Source organism: Sminthopsis crassicaudata, chromosome 6 (assembly GCF_048593235.1).
Source record: "Sminthopsis crassicaudata isolate SCR6 chromosome 6, ASM4859323v1, whole genome shotgun sequence".
Taxonomy (NCBI): domain Eukaryota; kingdom Metazoa; phylum Chordata; class Mammalia; order Dasyuromorphia; family Dasyuridae; genus Sminthopsis; species Sminthopsis crassicaudata.
The window spans coordinates 53,453,760-53,476,862 of record NC_133622.1 but is presented as its reverse complement, the minus strand read 5'-3'; the positions used below and the strand labels follow the sequence as shown (position 1 = coordinate 53,476,862).

The window sequence follows — 23,103 nt, the reverse complement described above, 5'->3', positions numbered from 1 at the left end:
TGTGACATGTTACATAGAGACTAGATTTTATGTCAGGAAAATTTAGTTCTAATTCTACCACTGACTTAATAACTCTACAACTAAGCAACTTACTCCCTCTGAGCTTCATTTTTCTCATCTATTATATTATACAATGTCACAAATAAAAATTGCAAGAGACAAAATCTCCAGGTATTAATAACCAATTTATTAACAAGTTTAGCCAATAATCAATAACTTGATGGTCAGTAGTGTCTCCCCATAACCAAAGACACCAAGGGAAACTCTGAAACATCTGAAATCATTTGGGTATCTTCTGATATTGAGCTAAAACTCTAAATTATCACATTGTTGAAGAAAGGGTGTCAGCTGAGGACTTAGCTCATGAGTTTTGATCTCTCTCTAGAAATCTGGGCATCCTGACCAAGTTCTCTCTAAGTTTGGTTTCTCCTTCATTAACTGAGTCACCCTGAAGTCTAATGAAGGGGATCAAGGACAGATTTTTTCCCCCAGGGAAAGAACTCACCCACACTGTATTCTTGTTTCTACCCCCAAATAGAAATCAGGTTTCCCAGGAGGGTGGAGTTCTGCTCTGGTACTTTAAGCAGAGCTGGAATGCTTCTGGCATTCTTTTGGCAGGGGAGGGGTTCCTCATTTAAGCTAGCTCTTTTTTTACAGAAAAAAGAACAAACAAATAATCAAATGAGACAGCATAAAAATTAATTTCTCTCAAAACTCAAGGAAAGAAAAGAATCAAGGATAGTTTTGAAATTAAAATCTAGACAACTGTTGTGAGGCTCAGATGAGATAGTGTACATGAAGTTCTTTTTAAAATTCAAAGCACTATATGGATAGTGATTATAATGATCATTTAAATTAGAAGAGAGACTGAAATTGAGATATGCAAAGGAAACTGAATGAGGAGAAGAGAAAAAGGAAGGAAAGAGGAGAGAAAAGGAAAAAAGGAGATAGAATCTTAGGGACGAGATACTTTTTATAGAAAAGCAAAATGAGAAGTGATCAAATGGAGAGAAGAAGGGGAAGAGTTGTGTAATGGATGTCAAAGAAGGAAAGAATGGTCAATGGTACCAAAGATAGAAACAGGTGAAAGGCCATGAGGAATGAGAAAAGTTCATTGAAATCAGGATTTAGGATTAACTTTGGAGAGAGTAGTTTTAATAGTATGGTGAGGTTAGAAACCAGGCTACAAGGAGTTTAAGAAAAGAATGAATAGTGAAGGAGTGGCGGTGATAAGGGCAAACAACTCTAAGACTTTGTCAGTAAAAGGAAGAAAGAAACAAGATGATAGATTGAGGGAATGGCAGGGTTAAGGTAAGACTTTTAAATATTAAGTAGACCGAAACATGTTTGTTGATAGCCATTTGATGGGGAGATTAAAGATGAGGAAGAAAGAGAAAGATTATAGGAGTAAGTGATGGTCAGAGGAGATAGAGACAATTCCACCAAAGGTAGATACATTAATCGGTAGAGAGGGCTTCTTTTTCTCCAGAACCTGGTGCAAATGTGGAGAAGATGGCAAACCAAATGAGGAGAGATTGAGCAAAACCATAAAGTGTGGAGTAGAGCTTGTAAGAGACATAATGACAATGAAAGACTTTGAAATTATGACATAAGAAATGTGACTTTACAGTAAAGAAACTAATTTATGTGTATGGTTTATGGAATTACTCTATTTGCTAATAAAGCAAATTATTTTGTTTTATTTGTTTATGTTTGTTTCATTTAAATTTTATTAACTGTATGGAAACTTCCTCTTTTTAGGAAGTTGCCCATGGTACCAGGTTACATGACTTGCCCAAAGACACAAAGCCAGCATGTGCCATAAGCAATATCTAAAACCATGCTATTACATTATAGTAAGAGTTTGTTCAAGATCCAGGGTGAGGCAGATAATGGTTATTTAAAAATGTGTTGCCTCCAGGAGTAAGGAATTCCTCATAACTAGAGGACATCAAATTGAGATTGGATGATCATTTGTAAGGAAGCCAGGCATAAGTTGGAGTAAATAAATTCTGAGATTTGATGAATTTAATGCTGTCCAATTCTTATAATTATTTTTCTTCATCTTTTCCAGTTATCCCAGCGTACGTGGATGGACTGTTAGTTTTGGTATAACTATTAACCCTCCCTTAATGAAAAGAAATATTAAAAAAATTATAGTCCATGAAAGGTACCATTTTCCAGCACGAGAGTATGACATTGCAGTAGTGCAGTTTTCTCCCAAAGTCACTTTTAGTGAAGATATACGCCGTATTTGTCTACCAGATGCATCTGATTATTTCCCACCGACTTCAACACTCTATATCACAGGATTTGGAGCTCTTTTATATGGTGGTAGGTATCTCAGAAAAGACTGATGATCCAAATACTTTTCATGACTTTATTCCCATCTTCACTCTAGATTCCAGCTTTTTAAACTATGTCACAACCCCAAATGAGTCTCATAATTGAATGTGGGAATCATTAAACTATGATTTATTATCAGTAGATGTTCAATTTGTATATTTACTTTACATACCTATATACCTATATACATACCTATATATACATACCTATATTAAAAATGTCTCAGGTGAAAAGGAGTAATGAGTGGAAGGTTTAGAAATTTCTCCAGTGAAAAAGTACCACTCATTCTAGAGTAAACAATGTCCAATTATCTATTATAGGATGCTTTTTAAAAAGTTTTCTGTATTATACACAGTACTGATCAAATTATAATCTGCAGTCTCCCCTGCCTGTAGCTTATTCTATATCTCTCAGTTATCAGAGAATTTAATAAATCAATTTACAAACATATCACCTTAAGATAATAGACCTCATTAATATTACATTAATATTCTACTCTGGAACAGAAAGATTAACAGAAATGCTTTAACTGTTTTTCCTTATTGTAAATGACAGTCAATATTTCAGTCATGAAACAGAGAGAGGCATTAGACAAGAAAAAATGTAATCTACCAACCAGAAGTTTTGATACATAAACTCTGGATTCGGGACAATCTAATTTGGAGTTTGGAAGCTATTTTTAAACTACATATCATTTAATATTGAGATTGATTAGGAATGAATAGCCATTAACTTTTCAATTAATTATGAAACACAACTGTTAATATTAGTCATTGCCATTAACTTCTGTAATTGATAAATCATAGGACAAGGTTGGCATAAATTAACTGGAGATCAGATATAACTGGTCTACCACACATAAGAGTTCTATAATTCAATAAGATCCAAACTGATAGCAATCCAAAGTCCACACCTAAGTTTTCAGCAGGCTTTCATTTACAATAGGAAAATTGAAGTCAATAAATAGAATTCCCACAAACAATAGGAATGGATAGCAGTTGTATGTTACTCTAGCACTTAACATAGTGCTTACATAGTAAGAGCTTAATAAATGATTTTTGATTGATCATTGACATGGAAAATATCAATATTATATAATCCTAAAACACACACAAATTTCAAACTCCATAGATAATGTCTATCATGTTTATCAACAATATGTATATTAGTAAAATTCATTTGTACTATTTGGATCTTCTTTTTATAATAAGATGCTACTTTGATTTGATACTTTTTTTATTTTGCAAAAACAACTCAAATTACTAAAATATAGCACTCCTAAAAGTGATGTTTCTTAAATCCCATTAGAACAAATACCACTTTAAAAAATTCTAAGTCCCAGTCCATGACTCATTAGAGAAAAACTTCTAGGACATGAAAATAGCAAAGTAATATGAATAATTCTCTGAATATTCTTGAAATGATAATTAATACAAAATTATATATTAAAATTGTATCTTGATCTAGTCCCCATGACTAGCTTTTACCTTTCTAATTAGTATTATAAGTACCAGTAAAAAGTAGCTATAGTAGTAAGTAAGATTGCAGACGGCATCAGAAATGACTTTGTCCCAAAGATCAAGGGACATAATTAGCCTAATTTGCAAACTGCATCATATATGAACTAAAAATCAAATCCTGAGACTGTGTGATAAAATAAGGGAAGCCATGTAGGCCTTGATATCAGGGTGTTTTGAATTCCATGATCTCAGATTAGCTCCAGTCATCCACAGTAAAACTAGCAGATTATTTAATGTTGTTGATAACTTTGAGATGATGTGGGTATATTAATGAACTAAGCTCAAGGTAGGATAGAAAATGGTTAATTTTTCCCCCTACCCAAACTTCAAATTCCTGTGTTCCTCTCCCCCCAAGTACTCTTCCATCTCCATCTGGAGCAAACTGTTAACTGCTCCCAATTCTGCATGAATTAGTCTCTGCCTCTTTCTTTCCCATTTTCTTCCCTATGTGGCTTGCCTTCCTTCATCTCATCTTCATCCCCACAGAGACTGCCTCTATAACCCCACCATACCTTTAGTGCCACTTATTTCTGTTCTTTCTGTGCCATTTGCCCTTGCATTCTCTGTGTATTTCTAAAGTGTGATTAAAGCATTACTCCCTACTACTACCACCTTAGATTTTTTCATGCTTTCAATCCTAAATGCACCCTTGATTGAACTTAGGAGGAGAGGAACATCCCAGTTGCCAAAGTCTCTAGTTTCCTGGGAGTTCTTTACATCTCCCCCTTTTTTGTTTATTGAGGTGCTCTCAAATCTTGAAGTCTGAGATCCACCTGTGGACATTCTCCACAGTGTAACTGGGATGTTCTCTACAGAAGGCAATTGAGATTGGTTGGATCCTACAGAAGATAATTTTGGAAGTTGTGAGGAGGCAATGACTGAGGTTATGAAGCTGGGTAACTTGGAAGATGGTGGTAATTTAATAAGAAAATGAGAAATATGAAGGAAAAATCATTTGAAATAGAAAGAGATACTATAACTTTAGACATGTCGTATTTGAGACTCCACATATGATTACGGAGAAAATATTCAGCATGAAGATAACATATAACTAGTAAGAAGGGAGATCAAGTCTGCCCATATATGTTTGGGAGTCAATGGAGAACCTCTATTGAGTAATAAGATCATTGAAAAAGTACACAGAAAGAAAAGAGGAATTAGAATAAAATTCTGGGGAACACCCAAGCAAAGAAGGAGATTCATGGTGATCCTGCAAAGGACATTAAGAAGCAATCAGATGAGTAGGCAGAAATCAGAAAAGTAAAATGTTACATAAAGCCAGAAAAGGACAAAATCTCTAGGAGATGTGGAGAAACAGTCTTAAAAATTGCAGAGTAGTCAAGTAAGATGAAAAGTGAGAAAAGAGCAGTGGATTTAGGTGGCTAAGAGATTACTAGTAAATGAGCAGAGCAATTTCATTTATATGATGAAATCAGGAGCTAGATTGCAAGGAATAATTCCACAGGGAATGGGAAATGAGAAAGTAGAAACAAGAAACAAGTAGTGTGGCATTGAAAGGAAGAAAAGATTGATAAGATAATGGCTTATATGGATGACTGGGTGAAGTAATATACTCAAAGATCTCAGAATTCTGCCATGTAAACAAGTCACAAAGACACTTTGGTGATGGTGATGATAGTGGTAATAATTGCTTTATTCTCAAAGAGAATCAATGACAACACAAGGGTAATGTTTTGACTTAACATGTAAACTAGATTTTGATGATGGGTTTCATCACCCCCCAACAGCTTTGTACCTGCCATATAGCTTTTAATTCAAGCACTTGTTATCTGTTTCCTAGTCTGGAGCCTGAAGCAAAAATTCATGCAATAAAAAAAATCACTTACAAGTAAATAGGATTATCCAAGCATAGATGGGGGGTCAGCTTTGAAAACAAAAATGACTTCATGTTCCAACTTGAGTTTCTGAGGTTTAAAAACACCATCAATGCTTAATAACACATATAATAGGTGGAATTCAAACTTTACTAACAAGGAAGTTTTGAAAATAAACCATTTTATCTTTATCACAAAGCTCTTCTAGTTTTCTTAAAAAGAAAATAAACTGCTTTTAAGTTTATAGAGGCAGTTATTTTCTTTTAATGGCTGGGAAATGACTACACATTTTTATATATCAAGTTTAACTTCAAGAGTCTCAGATAATTTCCTTACTAGAGATTGCTTATGAAGGGATGTTCATGAATTTATCACTACCAACAATAACAAGAGATAGAATACTGCTAGAGTTGGTCTCAGATCCAGGATGACCTGGATTTGAGTCTACCTTTCACAAATATTGGCTATGTGACAAATTAAGAAAGTTATTTAACCTCTGTTTTTTTTAAGTTGTAAGTTTCAAATAAAGTGTTGACCTTCATGTATAGAAGGAGCTTTCCCATTCATTGGTAGAGAGAGTTTTTTTCACATGCAAAGATATTGAGTCCCCTCACTTGGGGATTTTCTTTACCAAAGAAATCACAAATCCAATCCCAGTGGCACCTCATTTCTGCAGCATCCAAAGAGTTGCAAAGTGCTTTCCTCATAACTCTAGGAGGTAGGTAGGGCAGGTATTAATTATTTCTTTCAACACTTATGACCTCCTTGTGGTAGTAAACTCCCTAAGATATGTTCCCTGTCTCCTCCAGCAGGGAGGTAAACAGAAAAGTCCTCTCTTATTTTAGAGCCTTAGAGAGTACCTTAGGGCATTTAAAGGTTAAGTGATCTATTCATGGCCCTGAAGTTGTTATGTTTCAGGGGCAAGAATTAAAACTAACATGCCAGACTTCCAAAGCTGTCAGGCTAGCTACTACTTGGCACCTCCTCCAAGCATTTTGTTTATTTTTTCTCCATTTTACACTCAAAGAAACCAAAGCTGATGGATGGATGGATCTTAAATGACTTGCCTCTGATCACACAGCTAACAAACATCTGAAGGAGGATTCAAACTCAGATTGATTCATATCAAATACTTCCTCCACTGAAGTTAATCAAATTAGAAAAAGCAGGAAAATTACTCATTTCATTATAGCAATGACTTGCTTTGATATTTTATCAAAGCACGTTGATTGTAAATGCTAAAATTGCCTTTTTTTCCCTTTATCCTCAGGGGAGTCACAGAATGAACTTCGACAAGCTTCAGTGGAAATCATAAGTGATGAAATATGCAGGCAGCCACATGTATATGGCAAAGATATAACATTTGGAATGTTTTGTGCTGGTTTCTTGGAAGGAATTTATGATGCCTGCAGGGTAGGTGGGATAGTAATTCCTTTGTTATTACTATTATTACGACTATTAAAAAAATCATCCTATTCAGAAAATACTTTTCTGTTCTTTACAAAATGGAAACTAAAGGTATGGTGTTGTCAAAGTAAATATAATTCTAAATCACTCAAACTTTTACAATCAGTAAGGCATTAGCAATGTAAAATATTTACTGGATAATTCATTAGGAAGAAGAACATTAAGAAGAAGGAATAGGAAGTGACTTAGTGATATAATTTGGTGTCCCATTTAAACTTATCTCAGTTAGATGTCCTAGAATGATCGGTACTCTGATAAATGTTTAATCACCAGATCTCACTTCTCCACACACACCCTCCTCCCCAAAGTATGTACAACACTATTAACTGTAGTACTATTAACATTTCTCCATCACTTTCTTAAGTCTAAAAAGGCAATAAACAATAAATCAAGCCCTGATTTATACCACTTGCCAATTTCTAAAGTTTAAATGTTCACAATAAAAATTTTAAAATCAACTCTCCTAAGCTGGCTAGAACTAGCTCCAGCATACTTCTACCTAAGATTTTCCTATCATTTCTGCAATGGATACAAGCACAACTTCCACATGAAATGCTCAGTAAGAACAATTAAATTAACTAAATTTCTATGCTCTGTTACTTTTAAATAATAATTTGAAACGCCCTATCTTTATGTTACCTATGGAAATGAAAGTGGAAAAAGATTATATCAAGAAATTGGAACTATGCAATATCCCATTAAGCATGAATATCCTCCCCCCAAAAAGGGACATGTGATAGGTTTATTCAAATAGCAGCATGTTATCACTGATGACATGCTCCAGAGAAATGAAATTCATTACAAGGAACATGTCTATCCAAGAAAAGAGGCAGGTCAGTCATATAGCAAGGAGAGACACTCTGAGTATTTTTTATAAAACACTAAAGGAACTGGAAGAGAAAGTGATTTGGAGGATTTATTGAAATAAAATATCTGGACATGAATCATACAGACCAGAAAGATGACAGTGGTTTGAAAACAGTACCAGCTGAAAGGTTACTCACTCTGATAGCTTTCTAGTAACAAGAGCTCTGTTCAAATCTCAGTTCTATTTCTTTTATCTTTGGACAAGTCATTCACTTCTTTGAACCTAGGTTTGTGCATTGGCTTTCTGGAGTAAATTTTTTGTGATTTTTTTTTTTTTTTCAAACTCAAGGAGGATACTTCATTATCTCGTCCATGGAAAATTGTTCTGTGTTTTTAATAATCTTAAACCTTTCCCTGAAATAAAGGCATATCTTTTAAATATTTATTTATATATATTTATAATATAAATAAATTTTATATTTATTGATGCTATATGCCAATGGGTTACATAATATCCTAATGGTTAAAGAATTTAAGTTATAGGTCGCCATGAGGTAGATTGGGAATAGCTGCTACAACATATTGTTAGTGAAAAATTACATGGAGAAATAGAACAAAAGGAATCATCATTAATATTAAAACAAAAAAGATAGAGAATTCAACTGATGAATTTTGGACACAAATCCATACAGTGTCATGAAATCAAGAGGATGGCTTTTATCAGATTGGGTAGATTTCTTAATGATGATTTGTAGATGACGAAGAATTACTCAGGGCAAAAAGGATTGGATGGATATGATCTAAGATCAAATGAAATATATAAGTATTAACAAATATTTCCATGGGTCATTATAATAATTCCAATTTCCTACTTCTTTTATGTCTATTACTATAATATTGGATGATTCAACAAAGACCTTGTGCCACATAATGGTGTTAAAGAACCAAATCAATAAAGAAAAATTAAGTTATGATCACTATCATCCACTGACTTTTATTCTAATGTGTCATTTTGGCATGGAGAGGATGGGAGATTTTTGGAGATTACTATTATTGGGACCAGAAATCTTTCTTTTAACAACCAGGAAAGGTTTTGCCCACGGGTTTAGCAACAGTCTTTGTCAATGATTCAAGGATCAGATTGATGAAATGCTGAGAGGATCATTTTGAGAAGATTTGAAATGTTTGGCCATGTCAAACCATGTTTATTAAGTGTCTTCCCTCAGAGATTGTCTCAATTTATCCTATCTATATCTATATATTCAACATAATTGCTTGTATATTCTCTTCCCCATTATTAGATTGAATGTTTGAGAACCTTTCTTTGTATCTCAGGGCTTAGCAAAAAGTCTAAATTGTTACTGATAGTCTAAGAAATGCAAAAGCAGTCCCTCTTCTCAAGCTACATCATAGTTGCAGGAAGCAACATGCAACAATATATCCCTGAATGGGATGATCCTGCTCTTTATTCTAAAGAGCCCTTTTGCTGGGGCTGTGAGAAATCTCAGTAGTTAATATCCTTAGGAAACAAGTACAGAATTAGAAAAGAGACCTTTTTGCTTGTCTTACATAAGGGTTTCTAAAACATCTTGTAGAGATAATCAGCTAAGAAAATGTACAAGAAATGTATTTTTGTAAACAAAATGTACTATGCAAATGAAAGCCAATCATGATTTTTCTTTTTTTCTTTTTCTTTCTTTCTTTCTTTCTTTTTTTTTTCCCATCAGGGTGACTCTGGAGGACCCCTGGTTGTAAAAGACTATAAAGATACTTGGTATCTCCTTGGAATTGTGAGCTGGGGGTATAACTGTGGTCGTGTGAACAAGCCTGGAGTTTATACTCAAATAACTTATTACCGCAAGTGGATTAAATCAAAAACTGGCCTCTAAAGGAGCTCTTTGCATGCAGGGCATTTCCAAAACTGCCAGTCTTTAGCCACGTGTATGTCCCAGAGGTTTGGTTGAACAGATACCCATGTCAACAAAATTCAAATAGAGTATACTGCATTTAAATTTAGGAAGGTAGAGGTTCATTGAGCCAATGTGTTCACAGCCAATTTGTAATGTTTAAAAAATTAATCATCATCGTGATTTTCCTGATTTTAAATGACCATTTTCTATGTGGTTTCTGCCTCTTAGAAAAGAGTGGATATAGGAGCAAATATCAAGTGGGAAGTCCAGATGTTTTGAAATGTGCCTTTTGGGATCATCTGTTTCTAATTTTGAGCATGATTGCTGAAAAAAAAAATGTTGTTACTGTTTTTAATAGCTCTAGAATTCCATTTTTTAGTTTGCTATGGTTTTCCAGCACTTTATATGTTTGTTTTGACTTCTCCTAGTCTTAACCTCAAGGAAAGCCATAGCCATGGGGAAAAACTACCAACCCATTAGCTTGAGAGAAGTTCCTATATTATCCTAGAACTTCAGCTGCTTCTGCACTCAATGGGAGGACTTCAAAAGACAAAACTGGAATTGCAGTGAATTAGACCGATGATTTGCCATCTTTTTTTTGGAATCATGACACCTTATTGATTTTTTTTAAAAAAACTTGCTCAACTTTTTCTTCACTATCCAGAAAACACTCTGTGAAAGATCATATTTTATTGGGAAAATATTTTTTTTTATCTATTATATGTAAAAAATAACATCGCAGCTGGTCTCTGAATCAGGAAGACCTAGATTCAAGTGTCACTTCTAATGGCTGAGTGACTTTGGGCATGATACTGAACATCTCAGTACCCAAGCCAAATCTCTAAAATTGTAAGTTAGCTTAGAGGTCAAGCTGCATAGTTGGAGTAAGTGTCTAATTCTGAGCTCCACTGAAATCAGAGGTACAATTGGATGACTTATATTTTTATTGAGAACAGATGATATGAAAATCATTCAGTGTTTTAAAGTAAGTCAAATTACACAAGAATCTTTGAATCAACTTGATCATAAGATCCCTCCAGACCTAAAATTATAAAATTCTGTGATGGTATAAATTCTTAAATTGATAATTAACGACTAGAATGCACTTATTAATTTACACCACGAGGGGGCAACATAGACTATCACCTTAATAAAAGTAAATTTCCCCCTAAACAATGGGCCAGACTTAAAAAGCCCTTTCATCCTATGGGGAGCATTTTATTTCTCCAGTGTTAATATAGCCAATTACTCCCTGAGACTCTATGACAATCAGATGGCAAAATCTTTGTCCAAATGTGCCTCCCAAGTAACTTCTCCCTATAGTTAATGTGGGCCTTGGGAGAATCTGCCTCATTACCTCCAAGGACACAACTAAATGAAGACTGGGATAATGCTGCTACTTTATTTACTAAATGTGTCCTGGGTGCTATTTACTCATGAAGTTTAAACCTAAGTTGAGTCATTTGTGAAATGAAGTTATTTTAGGCCACTTTCCCCCTCGGCGCTGTTAGAACTGTACAGCAATAATTTTAATACAGATTTACAATTGGAAGAACATTCCCTCTATTTGAAAATGGCAACTTTAATGTTATTTACACGAACAGATGATCCTAAAAGTGCAATTGAGCAGTTTTATTAGCTTTGCTTTAGTTTAGGAAACACATGAGGCCAGGATTAAACATGATGTGATTTGCTTAGGCAGCTGGCTGCCTACCAACTGGTTGGAAATACTTTGAATCAAATGCTGCTTCTTTTTCAAATATATGTACTTCTCTATTGTGGTGGTAAGTTGTAATTCCTGACTTTCTTAATGTTGAGATTTGGGGATGATCAAAATGTGGCTGGCTACTTAACACTGTAACCTCCGGGAGGGTACTATTTGTCTAAATTACAATTCCAGACATACGGAGCAACTAAATAAATGATTTTTAATACTAATAATTAGAATAATGGAAACTCACTAGAAATAAGACTATTGGAGATATTCTATCTAAGTAGCAAATTGGAAAATTCTATTTCACTTGTTTTTCCAGTTATTTAGATAGATAGATAGAGATATAGATATATAGCCAAGATATATTTATATCTATATCTATCTATATATGTGCCAATATAATGCCAAGATATATAGCCTGACTTAAATTGATTTGGACTTACTTTACTATTGACACTATCAGCTAATCTTATCCTGAGGCTATTATAGCAGCCTCCTAGCTGTCTTTTCTTCAAATTTCCCTCCCTCCAGGCTCCATCATCACTATTCCTAATCCATCCTGTACCCAAATCCCAGATTAATCTTCCCAGAATATTTCTTGGATCATATTTCTTCCCTGTTTAAAAAATAAAATACCCTAAACAGTCCCCCACTGCCAACAGGATAAAGTTCAAATGCTAAAGATCCAATCCAAACCAATAAACATTTTTCAAGAATCTACTATGTACTAGGCACTATACTAAGCATTGGGGATACAATTAATAAAAATAAAGTCAGTCCCTCAAGGAATAGGGAAGACAACACACAAAAGAGACAGGAAGGATGGGACACTACAGGACACTCCACCCAGAGGCATCTTATTTTGTGGAGTTGAAAACAGAGCAATGATTCGAAGTGGAATAAGATGAGAGTTCATCCTCTGCCCTCTATAAAAAAAAAGCATTAGGTGGTCTACCTTCCAATCTCCAATTTTAGGGGAGAGGAGACTGAGGGAGATGAAATCAATCAAGATTTGAGTTAGCAGCATGATGGTGAGTTTAGAAGAGATGAGCTTATCCTAGAAGGGACATCTTGTTTCATGAAATTGAAACCATGTAGAGCAGCAGATGTGAAGTAGATATTTGCTGAGATTGTGATAAATAAGTCCCTGAAGGTAACACCTTGACTTTTGAGCCCACTTACATTTTGTCTCCAAACTTCTTTTTTTTAAACTTCATTTTACAGATGAAGAAATAGACATTTATTTGTCTTCTGTCAAGTAATTTGACAAATTCTTATAACTAGTAAATAGCAAATTCAGGACCCAGAATCACATCTCTTGATTTCACATCCAGTTTTGGTTTTTGTTTGTTTGTTTTTGTTGTGTTTTTTAAACAATTATATTATATTATATTTGTGCAATGATTATTTGTGTTTACTTCTTACCTCCTTAATTTGATCATAAGGAAGCACTTTGAGAGCACAATGTCATGATTATACTCCAACCTGACTCATTCCTCCATCATCTAGGAACTGTCTTTCTAATCCTATATAATATCTATCACAATTCGTGATAATCATCTTCATATGATGGAATCATTTTATGTTTGGACTAATTCTTACTAAATTCACTGAGTGGATGTACAGGAAGAGGCAGAGGATAATTACATACTCAATCACATGAGTGGGTTGACCTAATCTTATCCCTTCCCTTAGTTCTTTACTTTCCCCATGCTTTTACAAATCAAGGTTAGTGCTAGGGGGCAATCCTAACTCTCCAAGAATCCACATCTAGGGAACCTCACAAACTGTCAGACTCAACAAGGAGATCAAGTATGACTCAGTACCATCAAACTATTCAAATTATACAAACTAAGCTTTCCCAGCTTCTACATTATTAATCTTAACCATTCACAACTTGCTTAACTCATGCACATACTATTAACTTTCCCTCATAATATAAAGTCTTTATCTACTTTCTGTTTTTCATATATTGAATATTCTGTATCTCCAAAAACAGATTTAGCCCTTCCAATTCCACCAGTTCCCAGCATCAATAGAATGATCCAGCTACTCCTTTAGATAATCAACAACTCCTCTCAGCTTTGAGCCCTTCTTTAATTTCAATGTATAGTTGCTTCTCTTCTGTGTACATAATATATCAACTGGCCACTTTTCATATTCCACCAATTGGAGAAATAGTTGTGGCACTGATGCAAAGTAAGCACTTAATTTTTTTTTTTTTTAGGTTCAAATACATTTCAACAAACATGAATCAGTGAGTGAATATATGAGTTGTCTTTCTCCTATGAGATGAGGGGTTCCTGTCAGTGTCAGGCCCCCTTTCATTTTTTTCATCTTGCATTTATCCCTAATCAGAATAATCACTCAATTCTCTGTTTCTTGGATGTTCTTTAGTCAACAAACTATTTTCTAGAATTTACTAGTTGCCCTCAGAGAGAGATAACTAAGCTTTTAAAACAATGATTGCCACCTTTCACCAGCCTCTCTAATGCAAGGATTTATTGGCCTATTCCCAGAAAATTCTTAGAACAGGAGCACTTAGGTATCATTTGTATCTCTTGGGAAACAGGTATGGACCAAATCACGACTACACAGTTCCTAACTATTCTTTCTATACTGATTTTTAGTCCCCTTCTCTGTTCCCACTATTTTCTTCCCTTTCTCCTATGACATCAACAGAAGCTCTTTGGCAAGCTAGGATTCTCCAAACATCCTGTTTAGCCTTCCCCTCATATCTCCTGATTAAGAATCTCTTTAGATTAATGTGAGAAAAGGAAAAAAAAAAAAGATGTAATTAAAATTCAAACTTTTTTTCAATTTTTAGAAGTTCACATAATAGTATGGAATGACTTCCAATGTCAGGATTGTGCAAGAAGGAACCTTCTGAAGTTTTTCCAAATTTTCCCATCTCAGAATTTATCTAAGATCAGGGAAGCAGCTTACCAGTCAGGTAGGAAAGTTCTATCTCATTGGGGTGAGAAGGGAACAGGGATTAAGAGAAACAACAGCCAGTCTCAGCTTGCAGCAAGTCTCCAGCTCTGGGGCAATCCATCAGTGAGGGCCCACCCTCCTGCAAACCAGGATCCCCCTAGATAAGTGAGCAGTCTGTACAGTGCAGCAAGGACCCACCAAGGAGACCCCATCTTCAGAACAATCCAAAAGCAATGCCTTGAAACACTATTGCTGACCAATAGTAAAGCTCTGCCCCAGGTTGAGCCAACAGTTAGGCTCTACCCCTGGGGCTTACCAGCAGAGAGAGAAGGAATTCCATAAAGTTAAACTATTTATATTTCTATAGGGTAAAATAATATTGTTTAACTTTTAGTGTTATTACTATAAAAGCAACTAGGAGTATATATAGACAAAGAGTATGGATATAAGGTAACTTTGATGGGATGATACAACAAACAAACGAATGAATGAATAAAAGAGTAAGAAAGAAAATTGGATTGAAAGAAGAAGGAGGGGTAATAGCCTGGGGTAAATTATCACCCATAAAAGAGGCATGAAAAAACTATTATAATGGAGGGGGAAATTAGAGAAAAGGTAGACAAAAAAAAAAAAAAAAAAAAAAAAAAAAAAACCTTACTCTTATCAAAATTGGTTCAAAGAGGGAATATTATATATTATATATATTCAGTTGGATATTGAATCTTACCCTATAAGGCAGTAAAAAGGGATAGGGATAATAGAAAGTGGAGAAGGGACTAATAAAAGGGAAAGTATAATGGGGAAGGTAGTGAGCTAGAATTAAAGCACTTATGAAGAGGGAAAGGGAGGATAAAAAAGAAAAGGGGATAAAGATGTTAAAAATAGCAAGGAAGGAAATGCACAGTTGCTTATCATAATTATAAATGTCAATGGGATTAATTCACCCATAAAACAGAAACAGATAGCAGACTGGATTAAAAACCAGAATCCTACAACATGTTTATAAGAAACACATTTGAAGCAGAGAGGCACACATACAGTAAGATAAGGGTCTGAAGCAGATTATATTATTCTTCAATTGAAACAAAGAAAACAAGGGGGAGCAATCACAATCTCAGACAAAGCAAAAGCAAAAGTAGATTTAATTTAAATAGATAAAGAAAAAAACAATATCTTGCTGAAAGATACCATAGACAATGAAGTCATATCAATACTAAATATAAATGCACCAGATGGTCTAGCATCTAAATTTTTGAAGGTGTTAAATGAGTTATAAGAGGAAATAGATAATAAATTATTCTAGTGGGGAACCTCAACTTTCTTCTTTCAAAACTAGATAAATCTAACCAAAAACTAAACAATAAAGAAGTTAAGGAAGTGAATAAAATTCTGGAAATTTTATTTATTTATTTATTCATATCATATTTAGATATGAGAGATATCTGGAGAAACTTGAATGGGAGAGAGAGAAATATATCTTTTTTGTAGCAGTATATGGCACCTACACAAAATAGACCATGTATTCGGACATAAAAACCTCACCAAATGCAGAAATAGTAAATTTGTCATTTTCAGATCATAATACAACAAAAATTGCATTCAATAGTGGACAGAATAAAGAGAAATTAAAAATGAATCAGAAATTAAATAATCTAATTCTAAACACAAATGGAAGAACAAAATAGAAGAGTTACTTAGAATAAATTTTCCATCTCTAATTACTTACATCAATAAAATGAAGGGGAGGAGAAGTAAATCAGTGAATTGAACATGCAACTAAAATTTAGAAAGAGAACAAATTAAAATTCCCCAAACTAGAAATTCTGAAAAATGGAGAGATTAATAAAATTGAAAGTAAGAAAAACATACAACTAATAAATGAAATTAAAAGCTGGTTTTATGGAAACAATAAAATAGAGAAACCATTGATTAATTTGATTTAAAAAAGAGAGAAGAAACCAAATTACTAGGGTCAAAAATGAAAAAGGTAAATTCATCAACAAATGAAAAGGAAATTAAGATATTGTTAGTAATTCTTTTGCCCAATTATATGTCAATAAATTTGACAGCCTAAATGAAAGGGATTAATACCTAGAAAAATATAAATTATCCAGGTTAACAGAACAAAAAATAAACTACTTAAATAACTCAATTTTAGAAAAAATAATTTGAACAAATCATCAATGAAATTCCTAAGGAAAAAAATCCTCAAAATCAGATGGACTCACAAGTGAATAATCTGAAGATTAGAAATAAAAAATGAAGAACTTGGAAAGGCAAAAAGCAGTGCCTAAATCAGGAGTCATTTTTTATTACGTGTTTTCACTTGCAAGATCCAATGCTTTGCCAGCTCCTTTTTAAGATTACGCACCTGGATAGAGCACCACATGCCTTGCTATATGGACCCTATTAACAACTACTCTTTTTTAAAACAGTATTGGCTTTACAACTTAAAGTTCTGACAATAGAACCATTGGTGAACCTCCTGATTCCCTCTCCCTACTCTTCTGGATTCCTTAATTCTTAACCTCAGCTACCTGTGAAAAACTGGCTCAGTTACTTGGTATTAAAGCTGTAGGTTCGAGTGCCACCTTCCATAAAGCTCCTACCTGTACTCAGGCTCAACAATAAACCCCGTCAGCCAAGGAGTCACCTAGGAAAAATATATGTTGTTGGCTACAAGGAAAATGAGGCAAGTGAATATTGGTGAATCAGACAAATCTATCATCACTTTTTGGGGAATGGAGGATTGGCCAGTACTGGAGCAGAAAAACTTGGACTCCACTAATGGTAGGTTGCCTTTTTAAATGAATACAGTGCTATTAGGTCTTTTAATAGTTCCAAATAGATTCAAACTCCCTCCAAATTTTTCTTGCATTTTTTAATACCTAGGTTGATAACAGCATGGAATACTAATATTAAACCAGTCAGTGACATATGTCAGTTCTAGGACTTTCCTGTTACCCTACTACTATCAGTTCTAAATATTTATCACAGACTTGGAAGAAGATATCTGCATTCTTCCAACCCCATCATAGAACCCAGCTGTATTATTTCCTCCAATAAAACACTTTGATACTAAAATTTGTTGCATGGGAAATCGTCTGTATTTTCTAATGCGGCTCCTCACAGAATCATGCAAATAGGAAATATTCCTTTCCAAACAATGGAGAAATGACAGGGGAGTCTGATTATATGTCTCTTGATTCCTTTAAAGAATCCTTTAAAACAGCACTCACAATTTCCCTAGGGAAACTCAAGCTTACTCTAATTATCCAAATATAAATAATTCTTCTTGTTAAAGAGTCCTGGCTCCTGTATTATATATAGAAAACTATGCTGCATGTTTCATATCATTCACAAAATTACTACAAGATAACTCATACCTGAAGACTTGAGATGTTCAGGGAGAGCCTTTGTTATGAGGGCTTACCAAGCTCTTTTCAGGTCTGCTCTTCTACCTTTGGAGTCCACTTTTCACCCAAGTCTCTTGTGGTTCCAAGAAGCTGTAGCAGGTACAATGGCCACAGTAAACCATCACAAGACATGGGCTAAACCAGGTTGAGGGTAGCAGCAGGCTTCAAACCCATTGGTGAGTTAAGGGGATGACTTCTCCCAGTATTTGAAGACTTCTCCCAGCAGGATGGATAGATGAGAACAATTTGTTCCACAGTCCCCATAGAGATGACTGAAGTAAGGGCTGTGGAGCACTTTGGTCAGACATCAAAGGTACCAAGGGCATCAACTGAATCCCAAGCAGTCTTCTGTCATCCTGATTTTATGTTGCCATTGGATTCACATGACTGTAGAAAAGAGATTGAGACTGACAATTTTCTTAACTCTACCTTGCTTAAATCCAATTTATTTGCCATTATCACCCACTTATGAAGTCAGTGGTCTTCTTCAAAAATAAAGGACAGACAATAAGGTAACTGCCAGTTTGGATCTTCTCTCCAGAAATCTTTACCATCAGTGATATATTCAGTGTCATAAATCCATAAAAAGGACTCAGGAAACATTGTTGGATTTAAGATTATAGTCTTGAGTATGAGGTGGTTCTCATTAATATCTTCAATACCAGATTCTAGGCAAGCTATTTGATCTCTCAGCCTGTTTCTTTAACTGAAAAATGGGGGTGATAATAACACCTTTCTCAGAGGGTTGAAAACAGGTTCAGGAGATCCTTCTTGATTTTCTGAGATTAAATTTGGGCTTTTTTTTTTTTTTTTTTTTTTTTGAGTAATTGATTTTACACTTCTTGGCCTGACCTCCACTAGGATAACAGTTTGTATATATAGGTCATACAAGATCCACAAATCCAAAAGAAAAGTGAATTAAAGATATAAGAGCAATATAAATAATATGTTATAATTAACAATTAAATAAAATTATCCTTGACCGCTGTGTATACAAATAACACAATTTCTTCAACTTTTAAGTAGGGGATGGGAAAGAAAATTTCTTAATGAGTGAAAAGCAAGGAAAGCTTTCAAATTACTCAAGAGTGATATCTAATTAAGAAAGCTACTTAAGAAAATGGGGGAGGGGCAGCTAGGTGGTGCAGTGGATAGAGCACCAGCCCTGAAGTCAGGAGGACCTGAGTTCAAATCTGATCTCAGACACAACACTTCCTAACTGTATGACCCTAGGCAACTCACTTAACCCCAATTGCTTCAGAAAAAAAAAAAAAAAAAAAAAAAAAAAAAAAAAAAAAAAGAAAAGAAAAAAATGGTGGGGAGGAAATGATGGACAAGGAGAAAGGTGGCAATAATAGAGATAAGGGAGATAATATCCTTTAACACATTCTTCATATTGTGATTATTTTTTTTAAAAAAGCATTTGATTTGCTGTCTTAAATATAGTCATATAAAAGTGAGACATGAGGTATATATATCTCAGGATGAACAGAAGATGCAGGACACATTCCATGAGACTGGCAAAGTCTAAGTAAAAGGATTTTGTATTTATGATAATAGAAATACAAATACTTTGTAGTTACAGATGACTTTGTATCAACTTGAATTAATGCTTGGTACACTATAAATCCTCTTCCCATCACAGCAATGAAAAAATGATCAAACTGTCCACAAGTAAAAACAAAACAGATAAAATATATTTTATTCATAGTATGATGTAAAGCTTTACAGACTATTGAATGTGTGTGTGTGTGTGTGTGTGTGTGTGTGTGTGTGTGTGTGTGTTGGTGTCTTGGTATATCAGAATCTGAGCAATATATATTCTCACAGTAATGAGAGTGAGAGTAAAGAGTTGGGAAAGGGAAGTGAAAATGGTGGAAGTAAGAGAGGAAGAGAGTATGGACCAAAACTGTGATGGGTATGTATGCTGGGAATAAAAATACAAGCACACCATGTAATTCCTATCTGTAAAGAGTTTATATTCTGTTGATGGAAGACAATCTGTGGGAAGCAGGTGAGGAACTTGACTGAAAGGAGAGAAGGACATAAAGTCCTGAGAGGATTGGAAGTGATACAGGTATGGCTAGGGCTAGTTCAAGAATGTTGACATGGGCTTTGGAGACAGCAGTCAGGAGGGAGGGAGATTTCTCTAGAATAGGGAAGCAACTGGTAAGGAGATGAGAAGTCCTGAGAACATGTGAGCTGCAAGAGAAATGAGCATAGATAGAGCCTTTCAGAAAATGTATGCATAAAGATAACTAGTTATGGACAGGAAATGCAAAATGAATAAGCTGGGACTATAATTTCAGTTGTAGGGAGAAGACTGGTTAGATCACATTATGTTCATAATAATTCCAAACTGTTTACTACTTTAAGAGTATCTCTTCAATACAAATATTTTTCCTAGGGTTTCACATGGTTGTGAATCATGAAACACCACAATCAAGGGATAGTCAAAAATTTTAAATAACCCAAAAGGCAAATGGAAACATGATGGGTGTAAATAAGATGTAGCATATTACCAACATTTAAAAGAGAGCATAAAAGATTGCACCACTAATTCTTAAATGCCATCCATCATCATCAAGGACATATTTAACTAGAAAGGAAGCTTGGTGATTCATGTAGGGAGGAGAGACAATAGATGCATAGACTACTCTACTCATAACCTTGAATTAGCATAAATCCAGGTTCATTGGATGGTATTTTATAGAAGACTTGTGGAAAGACAGGAGCAAGATTCACATAGAATGAGAAGGTGTGGAGGGGTTCCAAACTGAATTAGAAGAGGGAGAATGCAGACCCAGCTAAAATCTCACTTTCTAAAAGAAGCCTTTCCCAATCTCTCTTAAATCTAATGCCTTCCCTTGGTTGATTATTTCCTATTTAACCTGTATATAGTTGGTTTATATGTAGTTTGGGAGGTTTTTTGTTATTTTTCTCCATCATCCCCCATTAGATCCTCAGGGGCAGATTATGTCTTTTGTCTTTCTTGCTATCCCCAGTGCTTAGTGTAGTGTAATCACTTAATAAAATATGCTTATTAATTGACAAATCAAGAATCCATCATAGTCTCAAGTTATCACCCATTGTTGAACAGTTAACTACAATATCAACTGCATGGCTTAGTGAGCTTTTTGGTACCTTTGTCACTAATTTTTACAATTTGTTGAGTGAAGACTAATTTAACCCTGTTTTTATCCCTTAACCTAAACAGAATGTTCTTTTTCTCACTCACTCTAATATCTTATTAGAGTCAGAAACACTTCCTTATGATTAGTCTATAGCTTTCAAACTTTTACATCAAGGTTGTTAATGGTTCTTTTTCTTCTTGGCCACAGGTAGGGGTGACAGTCTATTTAGGTTATTAGAATCAGCCAAAAAAAGAGAGTTTTCATCTACTTTCCTAGAAGTTAATTATCAAGTCTACTCTCTTCTCTCTTATTCCTCAGCATCCTTTTCTTTCAAGCAGTCAAATAAGAAAGAAATGATATTCAGAAATACCAACATGTCTGGTTAATGAATTCCTTTTTTTTTTTTTTTACAACTCATTTATAGCCTAAAAGCTTTCTCTTTTGAAACACAAATACTCCTTCAAGTATCTATCTTAGGCCTCAATGGCTAAAACACCAATTATTAGTTATACCCTCAAGTAGGATTAGCTGCCATCAAACTGAGAACAAGGACAGGATTTAGGATTTATATGTGGCAGGATCAGAGAATTTCCAGAGTAAAGGAAATGGATACCAGCACGGTAAAAAGGTAAAAACTTCAAAGACAAATCACCCATTTCCCAATGTATTCCCAGAATATCATTTAAAATCATACTATGTGCTCTGGTGGACATCCATCTCATAAGTTACTGAGTCCTGGTGTACGGACTATGAAGAAAAAAAGACATACTAATTGTCCTGAATAAACTGACTTACTGTTAAAAGAACAGAATTTTTTTAAATTTAAAATGTATTTTATCATAAACACCAAATATAATTTTAATATCTTAAAATTCTACTAAATCTCCTGTAACATAATAAATATTGCTCTGCTGAGGAGAAACTAACAAATCCAAATTGTTTAATTTACAGATCACAGGACTTTGTTCCTGTCACCTGGCAGTTATAGGAATAAAATGTCCCCCTGCTCCTTTAATGTTTTGTCTTGAGAACTGGAACTGGATGTTACTGATCATTTCGATGCAATTGCACTGCAGAGAATTTCCTGCTTCTGATCATCCCGACTTGACTTTCATTGCAAAACTCCTAAACACTTGTCCTCTGGGGGTCCGTGGTAGAACAAGGAATTTTAAAACTTGACAGGATTTTTAAACATATAATTCATAGTGATTTCAAGATGGATCTTCCTGTCTGTAGCCCTCCCTCCTCCCCAGACTTCAAGCGTGGTGTTTGTCCCTAGGCATTATTTGTAGAAGTCCGGCAGCGTCATCTGTGTAAATATCACAAACGCTGGGGCTCAGTTCTCCATTCCCTTTCAGGCTTCTGGCAAAGTGAGATTAGATGAGGGCAAGCTAGCTCAGCAAGTGCAGGGAAGCAGCGACTGCCGGATTAGCCGGAACACTAAGCTGTTTTCCCTGCCTTGACAGAAGGAACTGACAAGTGGAGCTTCTTTGCGGAGTCCACGCTCGCCAGACACAAAGTCAGCTCTGGGCAGGGGCCGAGACTGACAGCTAGGGATGGGGCAGGTGGTGAATCAGACACCGCGCGCTAGGGAGTCAGAGCCGGGAAGAAGGCGCCTGCCACTCACCGCCTCCGTCCGGAGTGACAGCTCGGAAAAATGCCCCGAGCAGGGAGAGCAGCAGCCGGCAGCGAGCCGAGCAGGGAACTCTCCGCTGCTGAGGGTGATACGGCCGGCTCCCCTCAGCACTTCCCCCATGGTTTTCTATCAGCGCTCTAAATCCCACACATCCAGATCGGACTCATTCTCTCCCTCCCCAGACACCGCCCCTCTTTTTCTAATTTCCCTGTTTCTCTCAGGGGCAGCTAGAGGCCGCGCGGGAAAGAGGTTCTGGGTCTGGAGTCCGGAAAATCTCAGTGCAAATAAATACTGGCTTCGGACACTAGCCTCTCAGTCTTTGTCTCCTCAATGGAATACGGGGAAGTAACCGCACCTACTTTCCAGGGCTATTGTGAGGCTCAA

At 35.3% G+C, this 23,103-nt stretch overlaps 1 protein-coding gene across 2 annotated transcripts in view; it reads left to right on the top strand.

Annotated features, from left to right (window-relative positions):
• Nucleotides 1-12,941, top strand: part of TMPRSS11A (transmembrane serine protease 11A) — a 75,716-nt gene extending 62,775 nt beyond the window's left edge. Inside the window, exons 8-10 of one of the 2 annotated variants that reach the window (XM_074274089.1) lie at nucleotides 2,075-2,334; nucleotides 6,972-7,114; nucleotides 9,703-12,941. In XM_074274089.1, coding sequence (XP_074130190.1) covers nucleotides 2,075-2,334; nucleotides 6,972-7,114; nucleotides 9,703-9,864 — 565 coding nt within the window. In that variant the 3' untranslated portion in view covers nucleotides 9,865-12,941. The remainder of the gene's footprint in view (nucleotides 1-2,074; nucleotides 2,335-6,971; nucleotides 7,115-9,702) is intronic. The other variant, XM_074274090.1, reaches the window with a different exon arrangement.
• Nucleotides 12,942-23,103: the final 10,162 nt, after the last annotated feature.